Genomic DNA, 13317 nt, shown 5'->3' with positions numbered 1-13317 from the left:
GTGCTGAGGACAGTGGAGTCACCCCGTGTCCAGTCCAATGAGTCAGTTAAGGAAACACCATGGTGCCCCAGCTGGTAGCTGGGCAGGGGCCCTGAGCAGGGGCAGGCGGCAGTAGTGGAGACTGCAAGACAGGGAAGTGTGTGGGCCTTTGAAACAGCCATGTGCTGCTCCAGACCAGGCAGCTCAAACCACAGAAAGTAGCACCCTCTCATAGTTGTCGCAGGGAGTTGCCCACAGGTTCCCAGTCAGGCTGCCTGCAGGGCTGGTCTCTTCCAGAAGCACTGGGGAAGGATCTATCCCTCTAGCAGTTGCTGGCATTCCTGTCATTTCTGGGCTTGTAGAACATGGATGCACACAGAGGACACACATAATTTCATTGTTATGTAGCATTCTCCCAGTGAGTGCCCTTGTCCACATTTCTCCTGGCAGTGGTTTGGGGTCTACCCTCCTCCTCCACATGGCACCATCTTCACTAAGTACCCTGCAAGGCCCATGCAGGCCCCATTTCCGAGCCCCCTGGGGGTGAATTGAGTTGGGGGATGGGGACACCCAGTATCCCTAGGCTTCCCAGGAATGAGACTGGAAGTGACTTGATTGAGGCTGGAGAACAGATGTCAGCCGGAGCTTAGGAGAGCAGGTGGTGGGCCAGGGTGCCAGAGAATAGCACCCCAACCTCACCCTGAGGGTTGGTGCACTCCTGCTGGGGCCGTCCTGTGATCCTGTTTGACCCCAAGCTTGGTGGTAGCTGTAGAAAAGGTCCTCAAAAATCCTGTTCTGTGTCAGTTTCCTCAGGGGCAGGGCCTCCTGCATCTGTACCCTAAGGGTAGTCATTGAGGCCTTAGCCCTGCCTGCCCACTGGCCTGGCCTGGGAATGGCCCTGCGTCCTTGTCGAAAGCCAGGCTTGATCCTGGGGCAGCACAGGCTGGCTGGGCCCCAGGGTGGGGTGGTCCTGGGGCGGGGCCTTACCTAGATGTCCTCCCAAAATGGGCTCCCCATCCAAGGCTTCAGTGAAGCCCCTGGATAGGAATGTGAGTGGGGTGGTCCGTGGGCCTGGCCGACCACCCTGGCCCTCTGGCCTCCCTGGGGACCACACTGGGGACACCGTGGGCCAGTTGAGACAGTCCTGCCCGGTTCCTGGACCGGCTGCCTTGAGGCACTTCCAGCAGACAGGAAAGAGTCAAGGAGAGACCTGTGTGCGTGGCTCTGCTTCCTCAGTGACCTCCAGCCTCTCACAGGGCCTGACCTCCTCACAGCCTTTTTGCCAGCCAGCACTGCAGAAAGGCAGGCTCCCTGCATAGGCCTGAGCCCCACCCTTCCAACACTCACTCCCCAACCCCTCTGCCTGGTGACCCAGGATGGTCCTGCGAGGCCCAGAGAGGTGCCCGTGAGCTGCTGCTCCTCCTGGCTGAGTCCCCCACAGCCATGAACCTCAACCTGTGAGTGTGCTGCACGCCTTTTCTTGCCATCACTTCTGCCTCCACCTCTGCTCTCCAGTTAGACTCTTAATAGTGAACACTTGAGGCCAGGGCAGGAGGATCACCTGGGAGTTCAAGGCCAACCTGGGATACATACTGAGCCCCTATCTCAAAAGCAAACAATACTCAATGCTTGTATGATGGACACAGGGTTCCCTTGAAACTCACAGGGTATTGGGTGAGCTTTGTGGAGCTCACTTCTGTGCAGGGGCATTGCATTCTCTCAGAGGGACTCCAAGCTGTGCCTGCCATACCACCAGCTCTGGCAGGCACAGACCAGGGCCTATCCCCAGCTCTGGGCCAGTGCTGGCCGTCAGAGGATCAGTCAGTCCACAGTGAGAGAAGAGTGAATGGACCTGGGCCCAGCCCTGCCTCCTGCCTTTGTCAGACTTATCTTGGGTCCAGTCTCCCCACCTGGGAGTAGGAACAGTTCTCTGCCCTGTGGCAGAGACCAGGCAGGCAGCAGGACATGCTGTCTGCCATTGCCTGTCCCGCAGAAGCTGCTGGCACGTCCCTTGCAGGTGGCAGGGCTCAGCAGTGAGAGATGGTCCTGTGCTCAGTTGTTAGGGTAGCACCAGCAGTCCTCAACCCTAGACTGTTGGGCGCTCCCTTGGTAATTTGGCCACGAACCTGTCCTAATCCTAGGAAGTGGTTTTGTTTTCAAGGTGTCGTATGCACGCCCAAGCTCAGAGGTCATCAAAGACGCCAACTTGTACATCAGCGGGCTCCCAAGGACCATGACCCAGAAGGATGTGGAGGACATGTTCTCTCGGTTCGGGCGAATCATCAATTCCCGGGTCCTTGTGGATCAGACCACAGGTACAGCAGGAGGCCTGGGACAGGCCTAGGCTTCCCTCCAGGCCAGGAGACAGCTTACTGTTGGGTTTTTAGTGGCTTTAGTTACTCTCAGGACAGGCAGAATCAAGGTGAGAAGATCCTGACTTTCACTGATGAGGCTGAGGGCATTCAAAGGAGTCCCGGGATTAGGCTACTAATTTATGGTGAAAATTCCCAGAAATCCTGGCACCTCCTTGGTGGCAGCCAGTGTTGGGCTACCCTGTGGACAGGGTTGGGGCTGCTGCCCAGCCGCCTCCTCCCATTCTCATTGCAGGTAGGTGGTGTGTGTGTGTGTGTGCATGTGTGTCTGTTACAGTCCTGATTCCCACATCAGTGCTCTGAGATGACATGGTGGGTGTTGCAGTGGAGACCCTTCCTGGGGCCCCGTGACTGTGCACCCTTGAAGCTCAGCTCTCAGAGGCCTGGGCCATCTCCCCTCCTGCCCTCTCCATGCAGGGCCTGGAGTGTGACTGAGTCGGGCTTACATGCATTTTGTGTCCTCGCCTGACTTCCTAGGACCTATCCTGTCAGGTTCCAAGTGCATCCTTGTCTGAGGCACAGGGGTCAGGGCACCCCTGCTTTAGAGGCCTCTGCGCTTGCCAGAAGAGTGGGGATTCTCTGATAAACTGTAATGGAAGCCCTCCCTTCTCAGGCTTGGCAAGGCACGCCATGCATCTGCAGTAGATCTTCATGCTACTGAACACCCTGGGCCATGATGTTCAGAGCACAGGAAGGCCCAGCTGAGCCACCTCCTTGTTGTCAGACAGCAGCTGCCTTGGGAAACAGCATGGGCACCTGTGTGTGAGCTTGCCCCGTCCATGGTGTGGGAGAGTAGAGCCTCCAGCCAGGTCAGGCAGGGCTTGGGCTGTGCACAGGGAGCTTTGTGCTGTGGGGCAGGGGACCCTGACAGCTGCCATCTCTCCCTTTTGACTGACTGCTCCACCTGGAACAACCAGGGGCCACCAAAGTGAGCTGAGGCTTATTGGGCTTCTGGAGCACAGCCCCTGGGCACAGGGCACTGGCAGGGCACAGGGCTTTGGGTGTGGCCTGCAGCCAGGTGCAGATGCCCTGTGCTAGCACAACATGGGATCCCTCATACAAGTCCTTCAGTCTGCCCTTGCTCTGGGGTAGATGGAAGCCCCGAGTCTATGGCCCCTGAGCCCCCTTACTGAGCCTCAAGGGCCAGTTCAGGGGGCATAGCCAGCTGGCCAGCATAGGAATACCTTCATACCATGTCCATATGTGGGCATCTGAGTATGGTGACCCCTTGGCACGTGTTCAGCTCCTGACCCTCTTTTTCTAGACTCCACATGGACTGCCTCGCCCTACCTTTATGCCAGCTGCAACCAATACTCCGGCGGAGGGGGAGAGGGGAGTCAGTTGTGCCCAAGTGGAGCCCCCTCCTTGAAGGATACACTCTACCCCTGGGCTTCCCTGGAGCTCCTCTTAGCTTTTAGGGCACGTGCATCCTCACCGTGCCAAGACTGGTCACTTCTGCAGAAAGCTCCCCTTCTCTGTTTGCTGGGATTTTGCCACAGCAGTGGCCCAGCTCCTAGGAGCACTTGGGAGTGCGTCCTCCATCAGCCAGGCACCTCAGGTGCTATGACGGACCCTTGTGCTCTCCCTCAGCCTTCGCTGCCAGTCCCACAACTCTGCCCAGCAAAGAGGGTATCCCAGCAGGCCCTCTCACAGCCTGCCTCACTCCTTCATCCCCACCCTGGGCTGCAGGGGGAGCACTCCCAGGCTGTTGCTGCTGGGCCGTGTGAGAAGAGAAGGGCCAGCAGGTGGGTTCCATGGAGTTTGTCCTTCCAGGGTAAAGAAGCTCAGGAATCTACTCCTGAGCTGAGGGTGATGGGCTGCTGGGCAACGTCTGTGTTTTTGCTTCTTTACCATAATTGTGAACTTTATCAGTTCACCATGGGGACTGTGCCACTTTTTGGGCTCTCCTGCTCCTAAAAACAGTGCTGAGCCATCCTCCCATGGTATGCCCTCACCAGGCTGATGACTCTGTGTGGCCTTAAGTGAAATAACATTCTCCTCTTCTCTCTGGGTGTTGTTTCACTTGCACAGTTTCTGCTGGGAAGCTGCCACGAGGGCACTGATGCGCACCTTGCTGCTTGCCTGGACCTAGCTGTGTGTAGGTTTCCAGGCCTGACAAAGCTGGTGTAAGAATACATACAAACAGCCCCTGCCAAATCGTGCTTCAGGGCGGAGTCCTGCCCTGAAGGTTGACAGTGTGCTCAGGCTGCACACTGGACCTGGTCCCCAGGCTCATGGCCTCTGGCTTGACCTTGCTAACACATGGGCACCTCTGGTCAGGTGACAGCTTAGTCCGTGTTTCACCTGCCACGGTCCCAGCAGTGCAGCTTTGGGGACCTCTGTGCTGGGGACAGGGTGTAGGATCCATGGTTCGTTGCTGTCACTGTAGAGAGAGCCCTTGGCCTGATGTCTGTGTTCACATAGGGCCACAGTGTCACAGGTATGGACAGTTGGAAAGCAGTGGGGAAGTGGCCTCGGCGACAGTTGATGGCACCCTTGGCAGGTCACCCAAGGTCCTGCGTGGTCCTGCTCTGCTCTTTTAGTCACCTTGTGTTGCAAGATAGGAGACTCCAACTTAGTCTTAGTAGTGGTAAGAATGAGGGTGCTGAGGCTGAGACAGGGCAGCCTCTCTCCGGGTCTCAGGTAGAACCGTGACCCAGAGGCATCACTCAGGCCCCCTGCCCGATACCTCTCTTTTTTTTTTGTACCGGGGGTCAAACTTACAACCTAGCACTTGCTAGGCAGGTGCTTATGCTGCTGAGCTAAGTCCCCAGCCGGGTGTCTGTCTTCTTGACCTTCAGCCCAATATCCTCATTCATAGCAGATGGTGCCAGTTCATTGGCCCTTGTCCCTCCAGCTCTCTCACCCCATTCGTCAAGGGCACTGAACCCTTCCCCATGATCCCTGCTCCCAGCTCGCTCGGTTGCCTTGGGGTCTCTGGAGTACCCTTTACTTAGTCTAGTGGCAGGAACAGGTGCCCTGCAAGGACTCCCAACCTGCATGCTGAGCCTGTGGCAGTCCCACTCTGACTCCTGCCTGGGCAGCTTTTGGCCTCAAGGCTGGCGACCCCCTGTGTCTAAGGGCAGTGAGTGTCCAGGGAAATCATGAGGGTGGGAAGAGCTGGAGGGAGGGCTGGCTGAGGACTTCACACACTCCTGGGCAGGGCTGTGTGGGCAGAGCTCCGAGTGGCATTTGTGTCCCAGTGCAGGTTGGGGAGCTGCAGTGGAGTGCCAGGCATACGCAGCCCACCCCATGGCTCCTCGATCTCTGTGGTTCCTCGGGCAGCAGTAGGAACAGAGCCCAGAGAGGGGCTTGAGGTCTGACTGGGGACCCAGCCCCCCAGCAGATCTGGGTCCTGCTTGTGGCCTGGGCGCTGAGCAGGAGTGGTGGATGGGACCTCTCCTGATCCTGACTGCTGTTAGAAGATAGGCCTGGGCACTTTGGAATGTTTGCCACCAAAATCACTTTCAGCACTGAGATCGGAGCACTTGTTTCCAGAGTGCAGCCTTAGTCTTTATCAGTCACTGTCTGTATGCTTTCGTTGGTTCATTTACTTTTCATTTTCCCTTAGGCTTAACTTTTGTTTACTTCAATGAGCAGCCATCCACTTTGAGCCACAACAGACTGACCCAACTTTGTTTTTCAGCTTCACGAGTCCTCGGCATGTTTCCCGCTAACACCGTTTTTGTTGGTTTGTCGAAAAGGTTTGTCCAGAGGGGTTGCGTTTATCCGGTTTGACAAACGGTCGGAAGCAGAAGAGGCAATTACCAGTTTCAATGGTCATAAACCCCCAGGTTCCTCTGAGCCCATCACAGTGAAGTTTGCGGCCAACCCCAACCAGAACAAAAACGTGGCGCTCCTGTCACAGCTATACCACTCTCCTGCACGGCGCTTCGGGGGCCCCGTGCACCACCAGGCGCAGAGGTTCAGGTAAGTCCACCCCAAGCCGCCCATTGTCCTCAGGTGTCACTGGCGGAGAGCACCAGGGTGCTCTGCTGGCCCCAACAGACAGTGTCAGTGCGGAGGCTGTGCCAGGCCCCTTCAGAATGGCGTGACGTTTCCACACGGCCCGGTACACTCTACCTCAGGCTCTGCAGCACGAGTGCTGTGTGCGTTGTCACTGCACTATGGCATCTAGGGGACGGGCATGGAGTCTGTGCGTTCTGTATAAGTGCAGAGTTTCCACAGCCCTTTTAGTTTGCTAAGGGTTGACCTCGTGACTGCAGGGAAGGTGACTTTAACTGGCACTGCAGATGGCAGCAGGCCCCGGGCTCCTGGGAGGGTGGGCGCCGTAAGTGTGAAGGACCTCTCTGTCCTGTGGGAGAGAAGGTGATGCCCAGGGGTGCTCAGGGGAGAGCCAATCTTCAGCCAGAGCTGGGGTGTTTTCCCTTTCCGTTTTGTGGTACTGAGGATCCCTGCAAGCTCAAGGTCAGTCTGTACTCCACAGTGAGACTGTCTCAAAAACCACAAAGCCAAAAAGCACTGGATTGGGTGTCTGAGTCCCTCCGCATGGAGCCCACACACAGCCTCTAACATAGAGCATGTGCTACAGAAGCAGTTGCTCTGCTGCATCGCCTAAGGAGTGGTGACAAGGAAAAAACCGGTGCATGTTCAGTTTTCTTTAATGTCCTCCACCCGAGGTGGACCCTGCAAGTAGCGCAGGCCTCATGCAGTAGCTGGGGGTGGAGGCGGGTGGTGGAGGGCTGGACTCCCCAGAGGCAATGTTCTTCCATTTCTCTGAAAGTTACCTCAGGTCAGCGTCCCTCAGATCCCAGCTACACATGCAGCCCAATGGCCTCAGTGTCACCCACAGGCCACTGAGTTGTTTCACCAGCTCATATCCTGGTGGGGGCTACTTAAACTGATTTTTGAGGTTTTTGGTTTTTTGTTTTTCTTTTTTTTTTTTTTTTTATCGGTACTGGGGATCGAATTCAGGACTGCATACTTGCAAGGCAAGCACGCATGCTGCTGAGCTAAATTCCCAGCCCCTGTTTCGTTTTTTGAGACAGGGTCTTGCTATATAGTTCAGGCTGCCCTAAACTCACAATGTTTTTTATTTTGTTTTTTGGTGTTTTTGAAACAAGGTTTCCCTGTAGTTTAGGCTGGCCTTGAACTTACTTTGTAGCCTGGGCTGGCCTTGAACTTGGAGCAATCCTCCTGCCTCAGCCTCCTGGATGCTGGGATCACAGGTGTGCACCATCATGCCCAGCTCCTAAGATACTCTTTATTATAGTCTCTTCTCTTCTCTTTTTTTGTACCAAGATTAGAACTCACAGCCTTGTGCTTGCCAGGCAAGCACTGTGCCACTGAGTTGTATCCCTGTCCCTCTTTAGGTATTCTTAAGTGGCCCTAAATCTGTTGCTTTTTAAATTGTGGGTGTCTAGAAGGCAGCACAGCTCCACTAGGCCTTGTCTCTGCCATGGTCCTTAACTGCAGCATCCACACGTGGCCAGGATCATCTCTGATGCGTGTGAAAGTGTGGCATAGACAGGACTCTGCGTGTTGGCCTAGCTAGGCTCCTGCAGCTGCCAGTGTCCCTCCTCATCCTGTCCCCGTGCCTGGAGCTCGCACCTGTAGCTTTTGGGCCTGGGTCCTTACAGGCTGACTCAGCTGGCCTGGAGCTGTGGAGGATTCTCCTCTGCCTTGCAGCGCCCTGACCGTGCAGAGGTTGCGGTGAGGGAAAGGTGCCACGTTTGGGTAGAGAGCACCCACTGCCCCCTCCACGTGTGTATGCACAGGATAGAAGGTGTTTCTGTACTCTGGTAAGGGGGCTCGAAGAAGCCACTGTCTCCTAAATTGTGAGGTGGTTCTGAGCTGCTAACCAGGTGGCACATGCAGGAGGAAGAGTGGCGGGTACCACAGGAGTCCTGCCTCCAGTGGGAGTCCTATTCTCGCTGTCCCATCAAACACCCTTCCTAAGTCCGCTGTGCCCTCACTGGGGCCCAGCTCTTCTGTCCCAGGAGATGAGCTGCAGGACGGGAAGGGGCCAGTGTGCGCGGGTCTTGCCTCTTCCCCACCCAGTGTCACTGCCCACCCGCGTGACCTTGACCTGAACACTGTGCTCTCTGTTTGCTAGGTTCTCCCCCATGGGTGTAGATCACATGAGTGGGCTTTCTGGTGTCAATGTCCCAGGAAACGCGTCTTCAGGCTGGTGCATCTTCATCTACAACCTTGGGCAAGACGCCGATGAGGGGATCCTCTGGCAGATGTTTGGCCCCTTTGGCGCCGTCACCAATGTGAAAGTGATTCGAGATTTCAACACCAACAAGTGCAAAGGGTTTGGTTTTGTGACCATGACAAACTATGAAGAAGCTGCAATGGCCATAGCAAGTCTGAATGGCTACCGCCTGGGGGACAAAATCTTACAGGTTTCCTTCAAAACCAACAAGTCCCACAAATAACTCGCTCATGCTTTTTTTGTACGGAATAGATAATTAAGAGTGAAGAAGTTGAAACTTTTTTGTTAGTGTACAACTCATTTTGCGCCAATTTTCACAAGTGTTTGTCTTAGTCTAAATGAGAAGTGAAAAGGTTTTTATACTCTGGGATGCAACCGACATGTTCAAATGTTTGAAATCCCACAATGTTAGACCAATTTTAAGTTTCTTAAGTTATTTCCTTTAAAATATATATTAAACAGAAACCTAAGTAGACTGCGTTGACTAACCAGTCCCTCTGGATGGTGGTGAAACTGAAGCATGCTGTACTTCTAAGACTGTCTAACACTCGTTCATTCAGTGTCTCCACAAACTGGATAACTCAAGTGATCTTTCAGTTTTCGTTTTTTAACCTAAAGATGTTAGACAGATGCAGAGTGTGCGTTTTCTCAATTGCTTCAACATCTTAAGCGATGTGTGCTTTGGTTGATAGGAAGTTGCTTTTCTGAGCGGGTCCCACTGCCACCTCCTGTTCACTCGGTCCCAGGCTCTGCCAAGTGGTCCTGGGAGTGGCAGTGGCCCCGTCCGGCATGGGCCACCACCAGGGAGGGGGCCGCACACTGGCCTGGGCCGGGCACCCATGGGAACGGACCAAAGAGTTTCAGGGAAACTCCAGTGTATTCCAGTCAGCCCCGAGCGCTGGGCACTCCTGAAGGTGTGTCGCCGCTCCGCCACCCCCAGTTTCTGTCCACACTTTGCATGCATGGTGCCCCACACATCGGATCCTGTTGTTCACAATGATTTCTCCAGTTTCCAAGAGCATTTAACATAGCTTGAATGCATAAGATAGCTCTATTTTTTAATAACACATAAACATTTGAGCATTGTATTTCTCGCATCCCTCCTTGTGAGCGCTAGACCTTCTTCTTAGTTGGATTTTGTTTTGGAAATTTGCTTTCGTATGGACACTCAGCAGAAAAGTACTTACTTCTTGCCAGTTATCTATTAACAAAAATCTTTGATTTGTAGTTTTTAAAGATTAACCCTCAAAAGTTTTCTTCATAACTGCCTTGACATTTTGGGTTGTTCTGTTCTGTTAATTTTCTTTTGCTTTTTTGTGTTTTTTGTTTGTTTTTACTTTTGCAATTAAGACCATTAAATTTGATTTTGTTTTGCTCGAGTTTTGTTTTGTTTTTTGTTTTACCTTTTCTTTCTTTTTGGCTAGGGAAGTCACAGGCAGCCCAGCATTCAGGGAGGGGTCATAAAATCTAAAGAGACAAGCACTTGCTTTGAAGGAAAAGCATTTGGAGACCACAGCCTAGGAATGGGGAACCACAGAAAGGTGGTTCTTATGCAGGAATCCAGTAGGAAGGGGGCAGGCAAGATGGGATGTGGGTCTGAGAGGTAGCCAGAAGAGCATAGCTCAGTTCTGGCAGCTTTGAACCTTGACATGAGATGTCAAATGTGTAACAGATTGTGTTTTAGTTCCTAATGTCATAGGATGACAGCATTATTTATCTAACTATCTATTTATTTATTTATTTAGCTATTTATTGAAGTGTAAAACTGAGTAACAGCCACAACCATCTCCAGAGCAGGTCCACGTCTCTAGAAGCCTTTGGGCAGCGTGAGGCTGTCACTTGCCCCTTTTCCTTTACCCCTCACAGGGGCCGTTTACATTGTCCTCATGTATCACAGAGGCTGCTGTGTGCCCTGAGATGATCTCCTCAGAGTGGACCACAGGCCGTGGGGGACCACTTCCTCTTTTCCCAGAAACCCCAGCTCTCCTGGCCGCATTCAGTACACAGGGACTCCTGCTCTGTCTCCCCAGAGTGCACCTTCTCCCCGGGAACAGAGTGCTTTCCTGGGAAATGGGCCTTTCGAGTTCCTTGAGCTGGCATCTTGTGCAGAAATGTGAATGCCGGTCCGAGCCCTCTGCCCGCTCCCCTAACTCCTCACATTCAGCCAGTGTCCTGCCCTTGCAGAGGTTCCTGTCTCAGGCGTGGCCTGTGGAGGGTTCCGAGGGCTCACAGCTGGCACCTCGGCTGCTGCCCTGCCCAGCCCCCACCGCCAAGGCCCAGTCTGATCCTGGGTGGTCAGTGGACCCCCAAAGCTTCTCAGCTGAGCGAAGGCCTCATGTCAGGCGGGCTCTGCTGTGAGCAGTCTCTTGCCAAGGGCCCAGGGTGTTCCTTGGGGAAGCGAGCTAAGCCAGGGTGCAAAGGTTTCACTTTGGAAACAGCACTCCTGACAAGCCATTTGCCATCGAGGCAATAGGTGCTGGCCTGGGGCAGTGACTTTCTTATATCTTCTCTGGACCCCTTTACAAAGAGCAGAGCCCCCTTTTTAAAAGTGACACCCTGAAGGCTGGGGGTGGCTTGGCATCAGAGTAGTTGCCAGCGTACTCGAAGCCCTGGGCTTCATCCCTGGCACTGCAGAGAAGAGAAAAAAAAATGTCACGACCCAAAAGAAATCATTCAGAACTACAGAGGCCCGTTGTGTTTCTATCAAGCACAATGGGCCCTTCTCCTTGTTTGGGGGATTTTGATGAGAGAGAATGAAGAGCAGGTGATTAATGTTAGAGTACCCAGCATCTGGCTCAGTGAATCCCAGGAGGCCACAGGGGAACTCACCTCTTTGGATACTGACCACAGCCTCAACAGCTCTGAGCCGGTGCAACAGACTCCCGCTGAACTGTCCGCTTCTCCTCGGGTGGCCCCTGCGCTAGCTGTACCTCCGGTCCCCGTACCGGGTCTGCTGTCTGCTCCATGGCCACCCCCTCCCCAGTGAGAGCTTGGCTTCCTCCCGAGGCAGGTGAGTCCCACCGAGCACAGCCGTCTTAACCTTGAGAGTCTGCCTTTAGCGTTAGTTCAGGGACTGAACCGGGCTGCTCTGGGGACTACGGAACTGCCCCCAGACAGCCATCTGTTAGTCTCTAAACTGTTGAGATGCCCCAGTCCAGCACTGGCCTTGAAGGTGGAAGTGGACATCTCGCCACTGTTCATTTCCCATCAGATGGCCTGGCTTCATCCCCATGTGCTTTGGGCTGCCAGCTGCCTGCTTCGAATGCCCAGGTGGAATACACTGGCGAGGCCTCCCTCCCCTGGAGCATTCGGGTCCCTTGTCCCTTCCTGTCCTCCCAGGACCCGCCTCACCCCCTGGGACCTGAGGCAGCTTCTTAGGAGAGACCCCACCTTCCTCCCTGAGACAGCTCTGAGGTTGCAGTGCTTTCCGTCCAGTGGCATCAGTGATTGGCACGTTCTCACCCGAGCCGTGGAACTCAAGTCTCGCCCACACGGGCATTTGCCCCCTGACCTCTAACAATTGTATTACATCCCTACAGCCTTTCAGTGATGTGGTTTTTTTGTTGTGTTGTTGGTCATTAAAAACAAACAAAAAAAAAAACCTCGTAAGTCACTGAATGCAAGGGCCTAAGTTAGGCTGGCAGGGCTTGGTGAGGACTGTGTCCCCCCCAGAGCGAAGGCTTGCCCACCGATGCTTGGGGTAACTTCTCCCCCGTGATGGTCCATGGACAGGGGCTTGCTTGGGGGAAGGGTGGGCGCGGCCAGCTGATTCCCACTTTGTACAGTAGATGGTTAGACGTTTTTGTATATTAGAGCGTTTTAAGTTACTGATTTGTTTTATATGAAATAATTTATTTTCAGGTACCATTTTTCATTTTAACTTTGTTTTTACATCGATTTGTTTTCAATAAAGTCTGACACTGCTGTCCAAAAGTCAACAATAAAATGAATCCCCTTGTGTTCTTTCGAGGATGCTTATGTTAACTAGCTTTTTCTTTTTCTTTTTTTTTTAATTATTTTCAGAAAAAGAAAGGGAAAAAAAGACCCTGAGTTTTCCATCTCTCCATTGCCTTTTTTTTTTCCTTTAAACTCTTGTGAATAAATGTTCTGTAGTGTTGTAGGAGGAAAAAGCAAACCTAGATTTTGATAATCCAGAAGATTTCAGATTAATAAAGAAGCTTTGAAAGAAGACCATTTTTCAAAATTTTAGTGAAGTGTGAATATTTTTTGTCAATGGCTTTCTCAAAGAGAATGAAACTTTTGCACCATTTTCAGAGTTTTTATAGAGATGCCAAATTGATATATTTACATGTAATGGAAACATGAAAAAGTTTTATTAAACAATTGTTCATAGCTGTGTAGACATTTTAATTCAGATTCCAAAGCTCTCAAGGCGTATTTTTGAAGCATGGAGTGATACGGTGTGGGGCGTTACTCACGATGGCAAAGACTCGATTGTCGAACACTCAGTTCCTTCCGCAGGTGTCAGGTTTGTGTCCAACCCTGTATGTTACCGATGACTGGAATTCTGTGATATTTTTGGTAATAAATGAAGTGGGATCATTGAGATGTGATGGTGTAGGGGTGATCGTGTGTGACTCATGAGCAGCCCACAGCCTTGATGCTGTAGGCAGGGGTGGAGCCCAAAGATGCTGGGTGCGCCCCGCACCCCACGCCCTGCTTCCTGTGGTTGCCTGCACCTACCCAGGTGGTCTCCCACCCTGCATGAGTTTGCAAGCAGAGACACAGAGGCCCTTGGTTGTGTCTTCAGGGTCCCCGTCCTTGGTT

The 13317-nt window shown here is 53.1% G+C and overlaps 1 protein-coding gene across 1 annotated transcript in view; it reads left to right on the top strand.

The window, feature by feature from the left end:
• Elavl1 (ELAV like RNA binding protein 1) overlaps positions 1-13096 on the top strand; it is a 37610-nt gene extending 24514 nt beyond the window's left edge. Inside the window, exons 4-6 of the mRNA XM_063228331.1 lie at positions 2141-2294; positions 6056-6281; positions 8428-13096. Coding sequence (XP_063084401.1) covers positions 2141-2294; positions 6056-6281; positions 8428-8752 — 705 coding nt within the window. The 3' untranslated portion in view covers positions 8753-13096. The remainder of the gene's footprint in view (positions 1-2140; positions 2295-6055; positions 6282-8427) is intronic.
• The last annotated feature ends 221 nt before the right edge of the window (positions 13097-13317 follow it).

The sequence above is a fragment of the Cavia porcellus genome, unplaced genomic scaffold (assembly GCF_034190915.1).
Source record: "Cavia porcellus strain 051 isolate PalLab524CR breed Dunkin Hartley unplaced genomic scaffold, mCavPor4.1 scaffold_17, whole genome shotgun sequence".
NCBI classification, from domain to species: domain Eukaryota; kingdom Metazoa; phylum Chordata; class Mammalia; order Rodentia; family Caviidae; genus Cavia; species Cavia porcellus.
This window is presented reverse-complemented; position numbering and strand designations above follow the sequence as displayed.